The sequence below is a fragment of the Strongylocentrotus purpuratus genome, unplaced genomic scaffold, assembly GCF_000002235.5.
Source record: "Strongylocentrotus purpuratus isolate Spur 01 unplaced genomic scaffold, Spur_5.0 spur5_scaffold_10, whole genome shotgun sequence".
Taxonomy (NCBI): Eukaryota; Metazoa; Echinodermata; class Echinoidea; order Camarodonta; family Strongylocentrotidae; genus Strongylocentrotus; species Strongylocentrotus purpuratus.
In genome coordinates this window covers 21,533,374-21,556,606 of record NW_022145595.1, presented here as the reverse complement: position 1 = coordinate 21,556,606, position 23,233 = coordinate 21,533,374, and the positions used below count along the sequence as shown (strand labels likewise).

Genomic DNA, 23,233 nt, shown 5'->3' with positions numbered 1-23,233 from the left:
GCTCGATCATGCAGCCGTTCAGCACCTGAGTATGTGAACTCTCAAATCGCAGCATATGATAAAAAAAATTAAAAAATTGAAAAATTGAAAAATCGAAATATTACAAGTTTTTAGGTCCTGATAATCCACACCAAAAAAAAATCAGAATATTCCTGATTTTTCTGAAGGGTTGGCAGGTATGTGTTATTTGTGTTTAAAGCTTTATATGGAAACAAAGCCTCACGTCTGAAAGGTAGACAGCGAATAACAGAAAATAAAAACATCGATTTCCAGACCGAATATGATTTTATTGTCTACTACTTGGGAGATACAGAAAAAATATTGATTTTTCACTACGTCAACAAAGACAATCTGCATGCTAATACAAAAAAATACAAAAAAATACAAATACAATTTGTTTAAAACATTTTAAGGGAAAACAGCTTCAGGTATTGTTTTCAAAGATCATGATCGATTTCACAATATTCTGGTTGAACCATATGAATAAAAGGGGCTCACATTCCCACTGACTTGCTATGCTGTCAAAGTGTCAAACCAAATCTTTATCCAAATTATACAAATAAGAATCTCAGAAAATAAACATGAACTGCTTATGAATTATGAGCAGAACTTGCGTTTCACAACTCACATGAATGATTGTCGCTGGGTAAACAGATGCCCCACCACCTCAGCAATTAAAAAACAAAAAATGCTCTGTATTTACACTCACCTTCACAGAAGGCAAATGACCCCCCTCCCCAAAACAGGAAATTCAAGTATTCTCCATTTAATATAATGGAATATATATTCTACACAACATGAAATTCTGCTCCATACTAGGTAACGCACAGATACACGTCTACGCTGCACAAAGATGCTCTATTTCTTATCCGTTATTTGATTTTGGAATTGGTCCAGATCTTGATTTCGAAACATTATCTTTCATTTCACACAACTACAGTACTTCCAGTCAATCAAAGAAAGGTGACAGAATGAACCCATCTCTCTTTGAAGAGCAGAAGGGCCAGGATTTTTGTTGTAATGAGAAGAGTGCAGGACAATGAAAAAGTGGCTTAAGACCAATGTAGAAGTTCTTACCATTATAGATACATGTATTTATAATATGTACGAAGTATAAAAAGCACGTAGTGAAGAATTGCTTGATTGTTTTAATGTGCTGCCTTGAATAGAAATGGGAACTCGGTGACATTAATGTGGCGGTCAAAAAAAGCATATCACTATGCGATCTCAAAAACCATCTGCTTCCTCATCATTTCTTATCAAAATTACATTGGCACCAAGGATTATTTTAAACCATATGAAATAGTACTTCTATATCTATCTGATGTAACCAGTCTATTTTGAAATACAAATTTTCACTCAGTTTAACAAGTTATTCAACACATCTACACAATTAAAAAAAAAAATAAGAAAAGAACTGTCTTGTACAAAACGAGTATATTCAACATCACATGCTGCTACTACATGATGGGATAAAACTTAACAAATAGGTCTGATGATATTAGACAAGACCAATATTTTGAATTTCGTTGATTTACAGCTGGCCACAGTCAGCAATAACTATCTTCTTGGAGGTTTTGCCACTTTCGCTCCCGTAACTCTCAACCTTCTTAATGACGTCGGAACCTTGAGCCACTTTGCCAAAGACTACATGCTTTCCATCGAGCCTGTAAGAGAATTAAGATGGTGATGATGATGAAAATAATAATAAATAGTCCGTTCTTGTATAGTGCATAATACTTGGTCTCTATGCGCTTCCAAAGAGCTTTGGAAATTACCCTAGCCTTAGCTCCGGCTACGGATATCGGCGCACAGTGCATTTCAAGGAATAATCCTACCAGGTACCCAAGTGTAGATCAATGTTTTGCCAAAGGACATTAGTGCCGCGGCGGGACTTGAACCGCGGACCTTGTGATCCACAGTCCGGTGACATATCCACTCGACCACGACACCTCTACAGGGTAATGCTCCCAGAGATTCGACATCATCATGCACACTAACAGCAGAGCAGCCAAATAGGATGTAGTACACAGCTGGATTAAAAAAAAACTATTCCTGTGACTTTTAATCTAAATCTAACCTATATCCCAATTGCATCCTGAACAATGTATCTGTGAATTTGTTATTATCAGGGATACCAGTTAGAATTGAACAGAGGGCCTGAAAATCACCTAGAATGAGCTAGTTTGTACACAAAAAGCCTAAACTATGATATGAAAATAACTTGCCAGGGCCTGAACTCAGGCGACTGCCTGAAAACTGGCATCCCTGTACTAAATAAATGATATCACCGATCAATAGCAAACTACAGAATTATCACTATAATGGGCTTTAATTCATTTTCTGTACCAATTTTGAGATACAGATATACAGCACTACTACATGTGTAGTGTAAAGTCATCTAATGTCTACATTTGTCCATCACCCTCCCAAGTTAATTGCTGAACACAAATTAAAGACTTCCTCAGAATTTTAAAAGTCCCAATTTGGAGGAAATAATCTTATCATCATAGACAGAGTTTATTTGATTTTGACCATTGTTTAACGACTTTTAAAACTATAAGTTACAACTGGATCTAATGATCGAATTGTCGAGTTGGCTCCCAGTATCGGTATTGGATTAGGAATCAGGAGGGATATCTGATGAAAGTCGTTTGAACATGTGCCTCTTGATTCAACGTCCAAACAGTTTACCAAATGGTAGACCCGGGAAAACGTGAACACGCCTTCACGATGCCATGGTTGACAGTGTGAACAGAGAGTAGCAAACAAGTCATAGTTGACTGGTTTAACCTAATCTAGCACGGGCTATTTTGAAACTGCATAGCCCATCCCGGGGGTGGGGGGCTTCTAAGCACCCGACTTGTAGTGCAAAGGTCATGGGTTTGATCCCGACACAGCATCAATTTCCTTTGGCAAGGCATTAATCTACATTTGCCACTCCACCTACCCCTTACCCAGGAGAGAAATGGGGACCTAGAAAGATGACCAAAGCCTTTGTGTTAATAATTTTGATATGCCCTCATGGTGACCATATAAAAGGAACACCCCCTGGGAGTGGAGATGGTGAACGTTGTGCGTGAATGAATCTGATGGCTGAGATGGTGTTACGTATTAACAATAATACAATTTATTGACGGTTCATGCCAAATCTGGTAGTAATCACCCAAGCATGACTTGAGGAAGTACACCCAGTTTTCTCATATCCTTATCTGAGTAATATCTTATACTTACCACGAGGTCACTGCTGTGCAGATGAAAAACTGTGATCCATTGGTGTTGGGTCCAGCATTAGCCATTGACAGGGTTCCTGTAGAATATAAAAACAATCCCCAATAAATGTGATGGATGCGACTGCATTTCTAATGCGACCCTGTCTACGGAACGCAACTGCGTCTCTAATATGCCTCGGCCTGTAATATTGTATGTTCATTGATCAATAACATCTGACCTCATGAACTTAAAGGTAATACAAAGTTTTGGTATGGGGTAATGAATTTGGTTCAAATGAACAAATTGGAAGCATATGCGGTCCTACAATATTCAGTGATCGTTGTCACGGTTGAAATAGAGTCTAAAGTGATGAAATTGTAAATAATAAACTCTTTAAGTTGTATAGCGCCCTCTCAAGGTCAAAATAATAATTTAGCTATCAAACAATACTATTTGACTAAAATCGACCGATTTGCTATTACCGTTTGGAATATATTATATCGGATCTGCATATTCTGAGATTTTTATGGTCGCAGCTACCATCGTCTGGTCGTAGGCGCTATTTCAAATTTATCAAAATTTACAGGGAGCACCGGTAAATTTTTATATTCAATTTTTCTCAAAAGCAGAAGAGTTTTAGGGGCTAATATTTTTAGTGCTTATAATACATCGATAGGGGCATCCAAATATATCAAAATTGTAAAGAATCACTATCCAGCCAATTTTTAAAATTTACCAAAACTTTGTAATACCTTTTAACTACCCCATTTAGTCTTTCCATGTCGTGTATTAAACCTATATACGGTTAATCTTTCAAGTTTGCTACAATATCAAATTATCCTATTTCTATGATGCTAGTCTCTTTCCTTCCTCTCCCTGTCCCCTCTCTTGCTCTGCCTCTCTCTCTCTCTCTTCTTCTTATGCTGTCTCTGCCTCTCCCTAGCATACCACCTCATTAGTCATTCATGTGACAAATTCATCGTTTATAATGAAACCCTCCCCGAGAATCATCAAATCCATGTCAAATATCTTTGTGTAATAGCCATTTCCATGCACCAATGCACAACATGTAAGAAAGTATCATGCGTGCACAGTCATTTGGAATTGTCTGCCAAGCTGACATCTTGCAGTAACAAGTTGGGCTGTGTGTCAGGAATTCGCCCCCCTTGTGCGTTATATGGTGGTTTTTAGCTCTTTACGTTCAAATTCAATCACTGTACAATCACAAGTTCAATCTTGAGCTAACAACCATTCTCACTCCCCCCCCCCCCCCCCCCCCCCCCCTCCACCTCATCCTTTTCCAAGAGTGACAAGATGCAGGGAAAAAATTAATAAAAACATTTCGGGAGCTACTTTTCAAGCTTGCTTGCTTGAATATGAAAATAACACTCTTTAATTTGTTTTGCTTTGAACTTGGGGGCTCTTTTTTTTTTACTTTCGGGGGCTACTTCGCCCCAAGCCCCTGTATATTTTTTCCCTGACAAGATGCACAAACCTGGCTCAGTGTGCTTCAGAGTGAAGTTCTCATCGGCAAACTTCTCTCCGTAGATGCTCTTTCCACCAGTGCCGTTGCCCTTAGTGAAGTCCCCACCTTGGCACATGAACTTTGGGATGACACGATGGAAACTGGATCCCTTGTAGCCGAAGCCCTTCTCCCCAGTGCACAGGACACGGAAGTTCTCTATACAGCAATAAAAAGGTGCAAAGAAATCTTGTAAAGACATGTTAACTTGGGTTGTGATAGCAGGGAAAAAATTAATATTTTTGGGGGCTACTTTTCAACCTTGCCTGCATGAAAATAACATTCTAAAATTTGTTTTGCATTGAATTCTTTTCTGATTTTCGGGGGCTCTTTTTGGGCATTTCAGGGGCTATTTGATTTCGCCCTGAGCCCCGTGCATTTTTTCACTGATTTGTGGACAGACATTACATAATGCACCCACCCACCACTGTGAGAGGAATGGTAAAGGAAGCTTATACATATCCCTTACACGGGACGGACTGATGCATTCCAAGTCCAGAAGGCAAGCTCCGTTAATGTTCTTCGGGTCATCGAATTTCACCATTTGCATTATCAAGATTTGTATACACATCAGCTTCACCAAGTCCCGTATAAGCAAATCATGATGAAATGGCAAGGAAGAATGTACAATGTATGCAAGTGAACAATCATTTCACTGCCCACGTCATCACAAACATTATTTTCCAAGTTATTATCACAGATCATGTCTTTGTTTTCAATGTTAAAACGGGCATAAAATACCTTTCACGTGATTTAACTTCAGAATACATGCATCTGTCTCTATTTCAGAAAAATTACCCTTAGCATTCTTAGTCCGATTGCACTGTACGTACCGGTAAAATGTTACAATATTTTGGTGGGATTCGCAGCACTAAAAAGGGAGGGTGTACTTACACGCAAACAAGATTTAATCAGTTCAAAGAATTAATATACATAAATCAGCATTTCTTCCTCAAATTGGCAACATTAACTTGTATGTACTTGCATTGTACTGAAATAGTCAAAGTAACTTACCAGCTGTCTTGGGAACTACATCGGACCTCAGCTGTAAAAGGTAAAAAATAAAATTAATCAACAGTTGCTCATCAATACTGTCGATTAAATAAAAACAGGCTATTTGTCGTACATTCATATTGCCCTGCAGTTGACTGCAGATAGACTAAACATATATGTGGGCCTTCGGTCACATTATTTTTACCTCTCTGCAAGCCTACATTGTAATCCAAGATGGCGGCCCGCATGTTTTGCCTCTTCTCTAAGACCAATATTATTAATTTCAAAGTCATGAAAAGGCACTAAATATCAACAAACGTGGTCTACAACAACTCCAAATGACAAAATAATCCCAGCCATAATTTTTTTTTGAGCATTTGAAAGCCAAAAACTTGAAAATTTTGGGCATTAAATTTTTTTTTTAATTCTGCTGATTTTTTTTGCCGATACCGATCACAGGTGCGAGAGCGTTGCTCCGATCTTCCGATCCGATCAAAGCCTGAACTTACAGGGTTAGTTCATAGTGCCTAATTTTTTTTCTTCTTCATCATCATAATCTTGGGCAAGTCATTATTTTGTGGATAATGTGACAAGGAGTGCGTACTACCTGTCCATTGTAATATCAATAGACTGGATCAGCATTTTTGTCTTGCCTATCGTAACTTGCTCGGTAGACGGTGAGCCATATTTGACTTCCACTTTTTTTGACACAATCGGAACGGCAATGGTGCAGTGCACAGTTTAGACGACTATTTTACACATCAAATGACAAGAACTAGTACTAGAGTAGATTCACGCATGTAAACCATCCCCGAGTCTTGGATACTTACTTCACATTAACCTTTTCCATGCTGTGGGTAGCAAATTCTGCCTAAATTAATTTTTTAATGACAATTTCTTTAATTTATTTCCCCTTCTATTCTTGTGTTAACCACCTTTGTAAGAATTTCTGTACTGCACTATTTGACTTTGCATGTGTTTTTTTTAATGAAAAGGGTGAATAATTAATTAATTCAATTCAATTCTATTATCCACTATAATCCAAAGAGTCATGAGTTGGACATGACATCCCTTACTAGCTTGCATACTGGAAAATAAGGCCTCCAATATACCAGACTACTTACTACTGTTCATGCATGTACATGTATGTTTATCACACACACTGCAAGCTATTGACAACAGTGTTATTGATCAGGCCCAGTCCCCCGCATTTCATGTATTACTAAGTACATTCCAACCTGCATGTACTCATGAAACTCAATACATTGTCCTTGTCATTAAAAAAAGCCATCGAGAGGCGTTGTAAAGCTCAACAATTACAAGGTCATGAATAGTATTGGTAACAAAACAGACATTTTGAATGACAAAGCACATATTCATTATCAAATAAGAGTCTTCTATTGTTTCCTTGTGTCATAAGTGAGACGTGTGCAAAAGAAATCAAACAAAACCTTTTTTGAGAGCTTACCAAAACTACACAAGACCCGTAAGTGTCTTATTAAAAGCATTATTTTCAATTTAACATTCAAGAAGTCTTGACGCATGTGCATCCCATAGCATCATGCAACAGAAACTAACACTTGACTTAGCTCTGAAATTCGGTATATTTTTCCCAAAAATGTTAACACCACTGAAGATCAGTACTTTTCTGTAGCTCTGCAAGGCAGTGCTAGAAGGCGCTGCTTACTTTTACATGTACTTCATATAAAGAGCCAGTCACATCACATATCACACGTACGATGCGGTTCTTGGTGTAGCCTATGCATAATCATGCCCTATGAAATTATGTGCATTACACAGGGGTGACAGTGAGCACAAAAAAAAAAGGTCCCCCCCCCCCCCTCCAGCCCCTCAACCACGCCCCGCTTAAGTAAAAAAAAAAAAACAAGGATTCGGAGGGGAAAATGGCATCTTAACAACATTCCCCCCTTTTGAGTAAGAAAATTGGGAAAAAAATAGGGAAAATTGAGAAGAATAGAGAAAATAAGGGGAAAATCAGGATAAAATGAGGAAGAAAAAAAAAAAAACATCTGGTAAAAAAAAATATTTATATAAAAAAAAAAATCGGGGAAACCGGTTTAAATCAGGTTTTTATCAGGCCTGATTACATGAACTAAGAATGCATCAAGATGTGACATGCGTGGAAACGTGAATCAAGATGCTGCACACAACTCGCATCACTGCTACACAAAAATTGCCGGGCGAGGTAGAAAAAATTAAAGCATAAACACGTGACTTGAATACGGGCTTGCCATTGGGTAAATTCCTCACCCCGTCTTCGAATAAAAGTATAAGCCAACTATGTCAGCCAATATGTTTGTTTCTATCGCATAAATAGTTTTAACCAGAAATTTTCACCTCTGGCATTTCTGCATCAAACCAATTCCCTTATGGGTGCATCGCTACATTAACTTCCTGAGATGGTTTGGATAGTAGGTCTATAATTAAAGCTAGACTTTGTGTTGGAATCAAATGTACACTTGACACTTGGCAACAGAACAGTATAAAACCCTTTGGAGCAGGTGTTTTATAGTAAGGGAAGGTGTTAAACAGGAATATAAAATCCTTTTTGGATACTCGCTAGAGGCCTAGAGCACCTTTTTTCCATTCGTATCAATACTTGGCTACCTAACAGCTCACTCATGATTGCACTATTACATTGTACTTTGTTTGCAATGCCATGGGTGTAAACCCATCGTTTAGTGATGTAGCCAGCTTAGTTTAAAGAGAAGGTTGAGTTCTGGAAATAGGTGAAAAATAATTTGTGAGCGTTATCATTGTATTATGCAAGTGTGGAAGAAGTTAGAACATCAGATAAAAAATGTTCCCTGAAAAGCATGGCTCTTCAAATGCCTTAATATTCGCAAAATGGCATGTAACTTGTAACATCATAAAAATCGGAACAGGTTATTATGCACATGTAACTTTACCAAGACTCGGCCAAATTTTTGATCACTTTTATGATTCCAGAACCTTGCAGTACACACCAATACTTATATGCTAGATAATCCACCTTTTCTGATCGATTCCACGTTTCTTTCACAATGTAATCGCATGGTCGGTGGACCAGAACTTTTTTCTTCCAGTTGATACGACAGCATACATGAGACAAATTTAGCACTTTGGTCTTAAATCACCAATTTTGGCGCATTTGTGAAGTATAGTATAGAGGTCTAGAGCACTCCAGCAAAGCATAGAGTCAATGCTAATGTGTATTGACCTCTAGCACTGCATGCTTGCTGAGAGAAAGGAAGGTAGTATTATTAGACCTATACACAAATATACACACCACACAATATTGCATAGACTGCACAGTCATGTCGATGCAGCTGTAAGCAAAGTTTGACACTAGACTTACAATTTGAATTTTTAAATTATTCTTTTTAACATCAGCAAGTTAAAACTAGAAATGCAATCGTCTCAGAACGATGTGCGTGCAATGACGCCATGTTTCTACGTATCAAACAAAAGAGCGTCTCTCTGACTATCAAGAGCAATTTGTACGAAGTCTGTAGCTTCTGTGATATTGGAGATAGGTAGGGCGAAAGAAAGGCCTCGACAGTGACCTTGATGGGATGGTAGTGACTATGTCTACGCAGTTTGAAAGAAATTGGGATAGGGGAAAGAACCTAGAAAGGACTCGCAAGCACTGCGTGCAAAAGCCAAACGGATTTGGTGCATGTTCGTCATTGCAATAAAGATCGTTCTGGGGGTCAAAAGCGTGAACCCGATATGCCCCATAGACAATGCGTGTAATGCATGGGCGAAAAACGTACAGGATCTGTATTGTGACCGAAGTTAATTTTTTTTTCTTCTCTCTCTTTATGTCTCTTTATTGGCCGTATTTGGTATCATTAGAGAGAGAATTCCATGGTTGTTATTGTAAACCACTCCTTTTTTTTTCCTATGATAATTCCATCCAAACACGTGATGCAAAAAAGATTTATAGGACAAAATGGCGTCTTAAATGACCCCATTGACCAATTTTAAAAATCCGGCTTTGAGGTGCCCTGCGTATAGCAACTCGGAATGTCACTGCAAAATTTCAAGGAAAAAAAGGGACGTTTAGGGGGCGAAAAGCAGTCTGAAAAAATGACGCCATAGCCGATACGTGTTATAATATTGGGCGGAAACTCGGCGGAATTTGTATAATGACCCTTGTTCAAATGTGATTTACTCAAAAATTTTCTGTGTGAACATATACCATACTTGGTATCATTCCAAAGGGCACTTCATTGCGGTCAGTTTGACACCACTGTCATCTGCGCGCAAAGTACTGCACGCATTAAAGGCGCTATTACGTAATGCATAGCACATTCATCATTTTTGGTGATAACTTTGCGCTGACGTTATAAAAATTTACCAAACTTGGCAGACAGTTGTCACGTATATTGATATATGTGTCTGCTAAGTTTCATTGTTGTAGGTATAATGATCGCAATTTAAGAGCAAGTTGAAGTTATTTTGCAATTTTCTTGAAAATGGCGAATTTGGAGGGCAATTTTCTCAAATTTGGTCAGTGTTAGGGTATTTAATTTTGTATATGGCTGGAAAGGGCATATCTTCAAGTATCTAAATCCAAAAAAGGGTACGGGTCTGCCAAGCCATAATGGAGATACAGCCACAGAAAGAAAGCCAATTCCCAGAATTTTAGAGGGCGCTATTTATGTTTTGCAAAGCCATTGGAGCGTAAAATTTGGCATGGCTATGCGCAATTATAAAATAAAGATACTGCGAGAAGATGAGACGAAAAGGAATTGGTTAAAGAAAGTTATAGCAATTTTTAGATTTGTAGGGGTCCATTTTTCAAGAATTTGAGAGATTGCTGACGGAGTCGGTTTCAGATTTGAATTTTGAGTATGAAGATGGCATTTTGAAGGGCAGGTTATACGTCGCAGATTAAAGACCATCTCTTAGACTATCTAGAGAAATTTGTTAGAAGTTTGTAGGATTTAGCAGAGTGGAGATAGGAAGGAAGATAGAAAGGCCTTAAAATGGACCAGAAACGGACAAAATGGCGCCTGGACGTTTACGCATGAGTGATTTCAGAAAACGAAAAAGTAGGTGACCTACATTGGATATCAGAGATTACGCCTACGAAGTTTGAAAGGAATCGAGCAAGAGAAAAGGACCTGTATAGGAATAACAAGCACTACGTGCAAAACGAATGGGATTCCGGACGACAAGAAGAAGAAGAGGAAGAAGAAGTAAGAATATTAATAATGTGAACGAAAACAAGGCAATGACGAAGGTCGTCATTGCAAAAAATGTACTCTACTGCTATATAGGTGTCATCAATTGTCACTAAAGTACCGATTTTGAGTGAAATCAGTGGAGTTTTGTACAGTGGTGTTTGAAATGTTGAGAATCAAAAGCACAGCTTTTACTACACAGCCAGGATAGTGATGCTCCTATGTGTGGTCTAGAGGTCTACTGATCAATATCAGATATGCAAGTACTTCCAAAAATGGCTTTTTATAGGTAGTAATTTTCCATAAGACATTGTCATGTTATTATTGTATATCTTTTTCTCTCTGGCTCCCTTTATCTTCCCGGGGGCCGTTTCTCGAAACCGTCATGACTACAAGATCAACGACATCTCGCCACTGTCACGCAACTTGTCAGCTAAGTGTTTCACAAAGCCGTCTTTGCCAAGATGAGCGACAACTTCCGCGACAATGAGTTGTCACTGCTCCGAACCCGTCATATCTTTTTAATTGCTGTAAAGCGCCATCACAAGTCAGTTTGTTGCCATTCCAGGGGCCGCGTAATGTACGATTAGTTTCACTATCAATTTGAGAAAAATATAGACGAGTTCGGTACGTAATTCTCTGGGATGCGAAATGCAAATGTAAAGAAGTGACAATACAAATTATACAGACATTTTAAAAAGCTGAATTTAAAAATTAAATCACAAATCATTAAAATATAACATATAAATAAGAGAGGTAAGAATGTTACACACCGTTGTCCATAGTCGATCCATAGTCTTTTCTTAGGATACCGTGATACAGGCCTCGAATTACATCAAATTTGGGTCAAGGCCACTTTTTTGAGAGGGCACAAATCCACTGAAAGGGGCACAAATCTATCCTAAGGGGCACTAAGGCCAACGTGGAAAGTGCGCGTAAAATCACCTCACGCCGTTGTTTTCAAGGTAGGGGGGGGGGGGGGGATATGTGCACCCAGGGGCGGATCCAGAATTTCTTCCTTGGGGGGGGGGGGGGGGCCCACTTTTTTTTTTGTCCTAAAAAAAAAAATCGCAACTACTCAGCCAGCCGCTGAATAAGCGGGGGGGGGGGGGGGGGGGGGGGATTTGACATTTTGTTCCCTTTGAGGTGGGGGGGGGGGGGTGAGGTCACCTTTTTTAGATCAGCCATTGGCATAATTTTTTTTTTTTTGTGTGTTTCATTTTAAAAAAAAAGGGGGGGGGGGGGTTTGCTCCAAAATACAGACATAAAAAAAAAAACGCCCCCAAACCCCCCCCTCCCCTGCGTACGTGCCTGCTCGTCTGAATACAGTGCCCCTCCCTCCGCGCAAAGCGCGGAAGCTTTTACGTTTCATTAAATCATTAGAGAAAGAAGAGGATTCGTTGTCCCGTTTTTTACTCTTAATCCTCGTCTAAATTCATCCCCCCCCCTCCCCGCAAAGCTCGGAAGCTTTTACGTTTCATTAAATCATTAGAGAAAGAAGACGATTCGTTGTCCCGTTTTTTACTCTTAATCCTCGTCTAAATTCATCCCCCCCCCCTCCTCCGCAAAGCTCAGAAGCTTTTACGTTTCATTAAATCATTAGAGAAAGAAGACGATTCGTTGTCCCGTTCTCGACTCTTAATCCTCGTCTGAATTCATCCCCCCCCCCTCCCCCGCAAAGCTCGGAAGCTTTTACGTTTCATTAAATCATTAGAGAAAGAAGACGATTCGTTGTCCCGTTCTCGACTCTTAATCCTCGTCTGAATTCAGTCCCCCCCCCCCCATCCGCGCGCGCAAAGCGCGAAAGCTTTTACGTTTCATTAAATCATTAGAGAAAGAACACAATTCGTTGTATCGTTCTCGACTCTTAATCCTTGTCTAAATTCAGTTACCCCACCTCCTGCGCGATCGAAGCGCGGAAGCTTTGACATTTAATTTAATTATTAGAGAAACAAGACGATTCGTTGTACCGTTCTCGAAAATAATCTTCGCCTGCATGAATACATTTTTCCCCTTTCCGCGCAAAGCGCGGAAGCTTTTATGTTTCATTAACCCTTACTGTACTGGGCTATTTTGAGCACCCACTGACTGGGGGGGGGGCCTGGGAGGCCCCCCCCTATGATCTCGGCCGTCGATTGTCCGATGAACACGAAAATTTGCACGTTTGTAGATATTTACGTAAGGAACAAGATGGTATAATTAGTTTTTTCCGAATATGCAAATTTTTGTCGTTAGCCTAATTAATTATGCAAAAATGCTAATTTTATGCATATTACAGAAAACGTGTCAAACTCCACTTTTTGAATGTTGAAACTCATTATTCATATGAAACTTCTTTTTTAACTCAAAAAAGTTAATTTAATGTAATTAATAATGATAATTTATGCAAATTTTGATGCAATTTTTTTTTTTTTTTTTTTTTGATGACATGCGCATACTAATTATGTAACGCCTTACAGGTATATCCGATTTCGACGAAAATGGTATCAAAATGTGCGTGAGACTTCAGGGAAAAAAGTCATGAAACGACAGTTCAAAATTCCAAGCGGTTGCGGCGCAAACTCCGAAAATGTCGAGGGGGGGCCTCCCAGGCCCCCCCCCCCCAGTACAGTAAGGGTTAAATCATTAGAGAAAGAAGATGATGCGTTGTACCGTTCTCGACTCTTAATCCTTGTCTGAATTTCAAAAATGTTTTTTGTCTGCTCCTTTTTCTTCATACGTCCTCTTCCTTTTCTCTCCTCTCTTTTTTTGGCTTTTTTTTTTTTGGGGGGGGGGGCCCACTGCCCCAGAAGATCAAGGGTTTTAGGCACTAAATTGCAGTCAGACGAGTATCAAGAGACCTGCCAAAGGGCCCTTGGTTGGGTCCCGGGGCAGAGCCCACGGAAGCTCAGGGGTTTTAGGCGTTTAATTACGATCAGATGAGCAATTTTTGATACCTTATTTTGTTGAGAAACTGGTAGTTAACTATTTTTTCTTTCTTGCTCTCTTTCTTTCTATTTCTCTTTAAAATGCTTTTCAAAAAAAAATTGGGGGGGGGGGAGCTGGAGGGGGGGGGTTTCCCCCTTTGACGTTTCATTGAATTATTAGAGAAAGAAGATGATTCGTTGTACCGTTCTTGACTCATTATCCTTTTCTGAATTCCAAGGGAAGCGCGGAAGCTTAGACGTTTTTAATAAATTATTAGGGAAAGAAGACGATTCGTCTCGATCTCGACTACCGGTATTATCCTTTTCTGAACTCAATTCACGCCCCTCCCGCGCGATGGGCGGAAGCTATGACGTTTTAATTAAAACGTATGGGAAAGAAGACGATTCTTTGTACCATTATCTCGACTCTTAATCCTTTTCTGATTTAATTCCAGACCCTCCTCCCGAGAAAAATCCAAGTTTTTCACTGATTAAAATCTGTGAAAACGCACCAAAAAAGGTCACAACGCGAAGTAAAGATGTTGTACCAACGATGGGTAAACAAAACTTCCCGATATTGATTGGTTCAAATAAAAAGGATGGATTGAAAAACTAAGCCTGAGTCATTACAGTTTTTGTGCCAAAAGTTTCAGTCATTTGGATGAAGACATTCTTTCATATCTCCGTATCGGCAATTAAGCCGGGCAATTAAGTCCCGCCAATTAATTTAGGAGTTCCATAGTGGAAATTAAGTCTCGCCAATAATTATTGTTTTAGATCTCCGTAGGGGCAACAAAGTCTTGCCGATTATCATTGTTTTAGATCTCCGTAGGGGCAACAAAGCCTTGCTGATAATTATTGTTTTTAGAGCTCCGTAGGGGCAACAAAAGCTTCCAGTAATTATTGTTTTTAGAGCTCCGGAGGGGCAACAAAACCTTCCGGTAATTATTGTTTTTAGAGCTCCGTAGGGGCAACAAAACCTTGCCGACTATTATTGTTTTTAAAGCTCCGGAGGGGCAACAAAACCTTGCCAACTATTATTGTTTTTAGAGCTCCGTAGGGGCAACAAAACCTTCCGGTAATTATTGTTTTTAGAGCTCCGGAGGGGCAACATAACCTTGCCGACTATCTTTGTTTTTAGAGCTCCGGAGGGGCAACAAAACCTTCCGGTAATTATTGTTTTTAGAGCTCCGGAAGGGCAACAAAACCTTGCCGACTATAATTGTTTTTAGAGCTCCGTAGGGGCAACAAAACCTTCCGGTAATTATTGTTTTTAGAGCTCCGGAGGGGCAACAAAACCTTGCCGATAAATATTGTTTTTAGAGCTCCGGAGGGGCAACAAAACCTTCCGGTAATTATTGTTTTTAGAGCTCCGGAGGGGCAACAAAACCTTGCCGATTATTATTGTTTTTAGAGCTCCGTAGGGGCAACAAAACCTTCCGGTAATTATTGTTTTTAGAGCTCCAGAGGGGCAACAAAACCTTGCCGATTATTATTATTTTTAGAGGTCCGTAGGGGCAACAAAACCTTCCGGTAATTATTGTTTTTAGAGCTCCGGAGGGGCAACAAAACCTTGCCGACTATAATTGTTTTTAGAGCTCCGTAGGGGCAACAAAACCTTCTGGTATTTATTGTTTTTAGAGCTCCGGAGGGGCAACAAAACCTTCCGATAATTATTGTTTTTAGAGCATCGGAGGGGCAACAAAACCTTGCCGACTATCATTGTTTTTAGAGCTCCAGAGGGGCAACAAAACCTTCCGATAATTATTGTTTTTAGAGCCTCGGAGGGGCAACAAAACCTTGCCGACTATCATTGTTTTTAGAGCTCCTGAGGGGCAACAAAACCTTCCGGTAATTATTGTTTTTAGAGCTCCAGAGGGGCAACAAAAACTTGCCGATAAATATTGTTTTTAGAGCTCCGGAGGGGCAACAAAACCTTGCCGACTATTATTGTTTTTAGAGCTCTGGAGGGGCAACAAAACCTTGCCGATAAATATTGTTTTTAGAGCTCCGGAGGGGCAACAAAACCTTGCCGACTATCATTGTTTTTAGAGCTCCGGAGGGGCAACAAAACCTTCCGATAATTATTGTTTTTAGAGCCTCGGAGGGGCAACAAAACCTTGCCGAATATCATTGTTTTTAGAGCTCCTGAGGGGCAATAAAACCTTCCGGTAATTATTGTTTTTAGAGCTCCGGAGGGGCAACAAAAACTTGCCGACTATAATTGTTTTTAGAGCTCCGGAGGGGCAACAAAACCTTGCCGACTATTATTGTTTTTAGAGCTCCGTAGGGGCAACAAAACCTTCCGGTAATTATTGTTTTTAGAGCTCCGGAGGGGCAACAAAACCTTGCCGACTATTATTGTTTTTAGAGCTCCGGAGGGGCAACAAAACCTTCCGGTAATTATTGTTTTTAGAGCTCCGGAAGGGCAACAAACCCTTGCCGACTATAATTGTTTTTAGAGCTCCGTAGGGGCAACAAAACCTTCCGGTAATTATTGTTTTTAGAGCCCTGGAGGGGCAACAAAACCTTGCCGATAAATATTGTTTTTAGAGCTCCGGAGGGGCAACAAAACCTTGCCGATAAATATTGTTTTTAGAGCTCCGGAGGGGCAACAAAACCTTGCCGACTATTATTGTTTTTAGAGCTCCGTAGGGGCAACAAAACCTTCCGGTAATTATTGTTTTTAGAGCTCCGGAGGGGCAACAAAACTTTGCCGACTATTATTGTTTTTAGAGCTCCGGAGGGGCAACAAAACCTTCCGGTAATTATTGTTTTTAGAGCTCCGAAGGGGCAACAAAACCTTGCCGACTATCATTGTTTTTAGAGCTCCGGAGGGGCAACAAAACCTTGCCGACTATCATTGTTTTTAGAGCTCCGTATGGGCAACAAAACCTTTTTGAACATTACAAGTCGGGTTGGCTTACGATGACTATAATGTCGGCAAAACTTTTGTGGATTAAAATATTGTGGCCGTAAACGGTTTGATTTTGAAAAGGGCATTCCGGCCAGTGAGAGGGGCATGGCGGCAAATTGCCGATTGCCGGTGGGTAATTCGAGCCCTGGTGATACCTTTGGGGCCTATGTGCATTATTATTCCCTCTTTAATTACTTCTTCCAAATTATATTTTCAATATCAAATCAATTATATAACGAGTATTTATGAGACTCTAGAATAAAAACTGGCTGAGAAAAGGTATTTTGCCTAAAATTCCTCGTCCCAATAAACAAAAAAGTACCAGGGAATAATTTTCCTGGTATCGCATCGCAATTTGCTATGCATTTTTGCATGACTGCTATACAAAATATCTTTTGTGTAGCAGTTTTCTTCCATAGAAATGTACAGAATTTCATTTGAAATATTCATCCATCGCCTGAAATTGCTAATCAAAAAATTTGAGGAAAATTATTCCCTGAGTACGTATTGATAATAAACTATCACATTACGGTATCCTTAGACTAACTTTTCATTCGACTGTCAAAAAAAAAACACTCACCGGTTTTTCTTCAAAATAAGAATCTTTACAGAAATATGCAAATCGTTTGATGATCTACATTTGATGATGACACTATTTATTTTAGGAGAATTTATATATTTCTTTTTGAACAATTTTAGCCCCAAAACTTGTTTTGGGTTATTCTTGATAAATCAATTGGATTGTGACAAAGACTATGTTCTTGAGCTGCTAGTATCGCGATATATCGATATAATGTCTGTCATGGCTTTGTGAAATGGTTTATCCGCTTCAAGACATCTCCGTAGGTCGCCGACAAAGATATGACCGTCATGGAGTTGGTTTCGAGAAACGGCCCCCAGGGGGTGGCTCTTGTGCAGATTTTTTTTTTCAATTAAGGAAGGGGGGGGGGGGGTGGTGGGGGTGGTGGGGGTGGTGGGGAGGGCACATTTTAAAACATTTGAACTAATTACTTAAGGGGATATTTGAAGTCTGTTTTCAGACCGCAAAGGCGCAAATGCCTTCAAAGTGCATGGTTATTGCTCTTATTTCTATTTATGACATTTCTAGTGCCCTTTAAGGACCTAAAATTGCTATGAAGGTAATTTTAGACCCCAAAATGTGTGAAACGGGTCAAATTTTGGATACCCGGTAGGTTTCTGAACAAGCGCCGCCTAGACTAGGGTCTAGTTGTTCTATTCAACTAGGCGTTGTGGCGTGCGCCTGTAATCCAGCTAAAAAGTGGAAGTTACAAACTTATTCAGCCAAAGACGCAGGTTCGAAACTGAGTCACGTATTTTGGATGGTGACGTTTAAAGGTCGGTCTCCAGACGTAAATATTAGGGACTTTTCGATTTGCACGTTCATAAGTGGACTGTGACGTATGCGGTCATTTTTAAGCAGGGTTGACGTAGCCTTAAGGGCTCTCTCGAAATGTTTTTTTAATGATATTATTCGAGAGAGCCTTAACTTGCTCCCATACCCCTGCACGGAGAGGCATGTAAACAAAACTCAAAAGTGGTCCAAAATCACACTTTCGCGCACCCGACCAATATTGGACAGTGGCTTTGATAAATTTTGTCGTAGTTTTGGTCTTAATTACCGCCTTAATTTCAAAATCGGATCTGAAAATAACAAAATAAGAGCAATTTTCTTACCAGACCGATACAGCTCAGCTCCCTTTTCATGTGTACCGTGTGAATTCACGATGTCTACACAATGGTGATGACCTCTGACTGGCACTTCCGTAATTGTGCTGCTTCCGTATAATGCGCTGTATGAGTGTTATTCAGCGCATTATACGGAAGCAGCACATTTACGAAGTGCCAGTCAGAGGTCATCACCATTGTGTAGACATCGTGAATTCACACGGTACACGTGAAAAGCGAGCTGAGCTGTATCGGTCTGGTAAGAAAATTGCTCGTATTTTGTTATTTTCAGATCCGATTTTCAGATCCGATTTTGAAATTAAGGCGGTAATTAAGACCAAAACTACGACAAAATTTATCAAAGCCACTGTCCAATATTGGTCGGGTGCGCGAAAGTGTGATTTTGGACCACTTTTGAGTTTTGTTTATATGCCTCTCCGTGCAGGGGTATGGGAGCAAGTTAAGGCTCTCTCGAATAATATCATTAAAAAAACATTTCGAGAGAGCCCTTAAGGCTAGGTTGACGAGGCACGCTGACTATTGTTCGTTACCTTTTCGATTTTACACAACTACGACGCTCGCTTAGTGAGCGCGAAACTCGATCGAATAGCTAAAGATATAACACCAAATTCGGTGCATGGCACTGTTTTAAAAAATTATGCTGCAACAGATTAGCGTTGAATAAATAAAATGTGTTCATTTTATGAATTATTCTGCTTAGATCTAGTGAGCCCGAAATTCGATCGAAAAGCTTAAGATTCAACACACCAAATTCGGCGAATGGGACTGATCTCAAAATTTATGCGGCAACAGATTGGCGATGCACAAATAGGCCTAAAATGTGTTCATTTTATGAATTATTCTGCAACAATTTTGATTTAAGGGAAATTACACACACGAAAATGTGTTAATTTAAGAGAATTCACGGCTTCCACCACTCTACGGTTCTAGAATTAGGACAATTGGGTTCATTATGTGACTTCTATGAGATGTTTCGTGCCTACAAAAGATGCTTACGAACATGTATCGTCACAGTTTGCGAACGACGGCAAAACAAGGGCGAACAATGGCAAAACAAGGGCCAACGCGTTCGAGAATTCTGCTACGAACGATGAGCTCGTTGAGGCGCATGCGCACTGGTTCAAAACTTGACCGCATAGAGTCTACGTCGCAGTCCATTAGATCTAGTGAACGTGCTAATCGAAAAGTCCCTAATTAGGCCTAGACCCTATCTGATTGATACACGTCTGTAAAAACCCAGGCCTACACAGACACACACATATTCTATTTCTAGCTTGTCCGTAGCCTACTTGACCTCAGACTGAGTCAGACTCAGAGTGACCCTAGACCCTAGGCCTAGAATCTACTCCCGAGAACCTAGCCTAGAATAGATCTAACTGTTAGATCTAGATCTAGGCTACTTTTATTTTTAATTTTAATTTTAATTTATTTCGAGTCGAAAGTCAAAAGAGACTGTATTCAAAAGACATCTTAGTTCTTACCTCCATAACTATTCTTCCAACGGCCTGGCCATCGGCTTGAATGTCGAAGAAAACTTTAGGTAAAGCCATACTGACAGTTGCAAACTGACGTCGAGAAACAGCAAAAAGAGCAATTTTGACCCACGTGTTGTTAGCTGACTGCAGCGTAGATTGTACTCAAGACGGAAAGACGGTACGGCGGTTCGGCGCGGCGCGTGTGAGCTGTGTGGAAATCATTCGTGTGCAGAATGAATGCGATAGTCCTAGCAGTATTGGTCTAAAAATAGCGCCGCATTTCCTTAGCCTAGCTCAAGTCGCTACCATTTGTTTGAGAATGTGAGAGCGTAGGGTAGCATTCAAAGAGAATTTATTAAAATTAAGAATAGCACTTTGTTAGTTCAATCATTAACTTGTTAAGTCACTTCCCTCTCGTAAGTGCCAAATCGTAAGCAATTTTAAGAGCGATGCCAATGGCCATGTCGTCGATCATGTGGTGCAATAATATGAAATAGTTAATATCGTCAAAAATTGAGCTGGATATTTGTTTGAAAGGCCATATGCACTATATATTCTTCTGGGGGAGGGGGTCTGAATTTCTTTCTTGTCAAAGAATTATGTTTATTATTTAGCTTCTATTTTAAACCGAAGCTTTCAAATATTTGATTGAGGGGCTTTCGATTCCATCTTCATTTTGAGGGAGACGGTGCAAGAATCTTCAGGATCTGGAGGAGGCAGATTATAACGAAGAAGAAGAAGAAGCTTAAGCTTGAATCTTTAAAAACCTGTAAAAAGGCTCAAAATGATCTCTAAAAGGCTCCCTATGCTTGGCCTTCATGATCATCATTCAGTGACGCCTCTTCTTATATCATAAATCCATTGCTTTAAAATTAACACAGGATCGTGCATCCATCCTATATAGATCTGGGCCCTGTGTTTCATAAAACTTGATATCAATAACAAGCTACAAGCTAGATTTATAAGCTACTGAAATCATGGCATCTGATTGGCTGAGAGCAAATTTGTCCGAAAGAAATTTAGCATTTGTTATTGATAAAAGGTTTTATGAAACGGGCTGGCCGGGTCGGGTCAGGTCGGAGCTAAAGCAGTGCTTACACATTTTTCTCCTTCATAAATGAGACGTTGTTACCTGGGGTTGTTACTTGTTACTGAATTGCCAACTCCCCAAGCCCCCCCCCCCCCCCCAAAAAAAAGGGAAAAAAAAGAAAATGGTCTAGGAACTTTTATATATATATATATATATATATATATATATATATATATATATATCAATAAATCGATAAATCGAAATTGTCAAGAGGGGCAGAAAACAGGTGGTCCGCCCCCCCCCCTCCCCCCTCCCCCCACACACACACACGATTCGCTCCTTGGTAAAGAATTTAATAAAGTAGCAGATTTGTCCTGAACAAAAAATTCTTATCATCGGTTGCCTTGATGGAGACTAATACTCTGAGGAGTCTTGATATCCCTTCGCGTGGTGATTCCCTCCGCAAGACCGTCCGACATTCCCGCGCATGTGCAGTTGTAACACGCGGTTATAGTCTGCACTTCAAAGACTCTTTGTCCCTCCAACTCGAAGAGCTGAACTGAAACGCCCAAAAGCTAGAAAAACTAAATGAATGATAAATAAATATATAAAAATAAATTATATTTGAGCTCGAACCTGTCCGTTACCTCATCTTACCCACAAGACTTGACCCCTCAAATTATTCAGACCATGTGTCAGCCTCGGACCGTGCGGCCGTCGAGCACTCGCCCCAACTGGCCGCCCCCCGCCGAACCAGACCCCGGCCCCTCCCCCACTCCGGGGTCGGAATGACCGCATGCATGTTACCAAAATGTCCGGTAAAGGGGTACTTTTCAAGCACCAATGTCCGGCTCGTAGTACACAAAAATCTAACCCGTATTGACTTTACACTCCGGAATTTGGGGGTCAGTTTTCAAAAGGAGGGAACACGCATATGCGTACCCTAAATAACACTGATAACACGATTTTACCCTATCTAACCCGTGAACCAAATTTTGTAAGTATAGAAAATATTATGACTAGATATGTTGTATATAATTGTCAGGATTCTCACCCCCGATCACATGTGTGGAAAAACGTACATTTGCAATAGGCTCGCCCTATTTGAAATTAACGCATTGAAGAAAAATCCAAACCTATGATCTTTTCTTCCATTCCATTCCATTCCCTTCCCTTCACTTCAAGCGCGTAGCCTTAGGGGGGGTGGTATAGTGAGCACGCGAATCACTTACAGAGCGCGCGTAGCGCGTTCCCGGTAGGGGGTGGGTGCAGGGAGGGGGTAATTCCCCCCCCCCCCCCCCCCCCCCCCCCCCCCCTCTCGCGCGCGAAGCGCGAAAGCTTTGACGTTTCATTAGATTACTAGAGAAAGAAGGCGATTCGTTGTACCGTCGGACTCTTAATCCTTGTCTAAATTCAGTTTCTATTGACGTTTCATTAAATTATTAGAAGACGAATCGTTGTACCGTTCTCGACTCTTAATCCTTGTTTGAATCGAGTTCCCCTTCCTCCGCGCGTAGCGCGAAAGTTCTGACGTTTCATTAAATTAAGTTAAAGAAAGAAGACGGATTCGTTGTACGATTCTCGACTCTTAATCATTGTCTGAATAGAGATACCCCCCTCCCGCACGAAGCACGGAACCCTTGACGTTTCATTAAATTATTAGAGAAAGAAGACGTTTCTTTGTACCTTGACTCTTAATCCTTATCTGAATTCAGTTTTCCCCCGCCCCTCCCTCGCAAAGCTAGGAAGCCTTGACGTTTCATCAAATTATTAGAGAAAGATTGAAGACGATTCGTTGTACCGTTCTCGAATCTTAATCCTTTTTCTTCCTACGTCCTCTTCCTTTCTTCTTTCTCTCTCTTTTTTTTTTTTTTTTTTTGGCCGGCGATTTAGTGGGGCGACCGCCACCACCGCTCCACCCCCCCCCCCCCCCCTGGCTTCGCGCCTGCTTCCCTTTCTTTCCTTTTCTTTTCTTTTCTTTTGGTTCTGTTTGGTTTTGTACATATATTTTCAGCAATGTCCGTCATTGTAACGCGGGCATCTTATTTTGTCATTGTATATTAAATTATAAAATATGTTGGTAAGCTGAGCTGTGTTTCCTTATAACGCCTTATTTTATTCATCACGTAGACTAGTCATGCTATTACGCCCAAAGAATTTCAGATCATACGCGATAACATGTAGTTCCAAATGCTGCATAATAAATTATTTAATGTGCGGGTAATTATGCCGAATAAGGACAACGGGGTGGGGGTAGGTCTATGTTTAATTTTGTTAA

The 23,233-nt window shown here is 40.2% G+C and overlaps 1 protein-coding gene across 1 annotated transcript; it reads right to left on the bottom strand.

Annotated features, from left to right (window-relative positions):
• Positions 1 to 266: 266 nt before the first annotated feature.
• Positions 267 to 20,155, bottom strand: LOC585216 (peptidyl-prolyl cis-trans isomerase). Its single transcript, XM_785050.5, has 5 exons — positions 19,932 to 20,155; positions 5,750 to 5,780; positions 4,709 to 4,894; positions 3,235 to 3,310; positions 267 to 1,667 (listed from the first exon to the last, which is right to left on the bottom strand). The coding sequence occupies exons 1-5, from the start codon at positions 19,998 to 20,000 to the stop codon at positions 1,535 to 1,537; spliced, it is 495 nt and encodes a 164-aa protein (XP_790143.3). The 5' UTR covers positions 20,001 to 20,155; the 3' UTR covers positions 267 to 1,534.
• Positions 20,156 to 23,233: the final 3,078 nt, after the last annotated feature.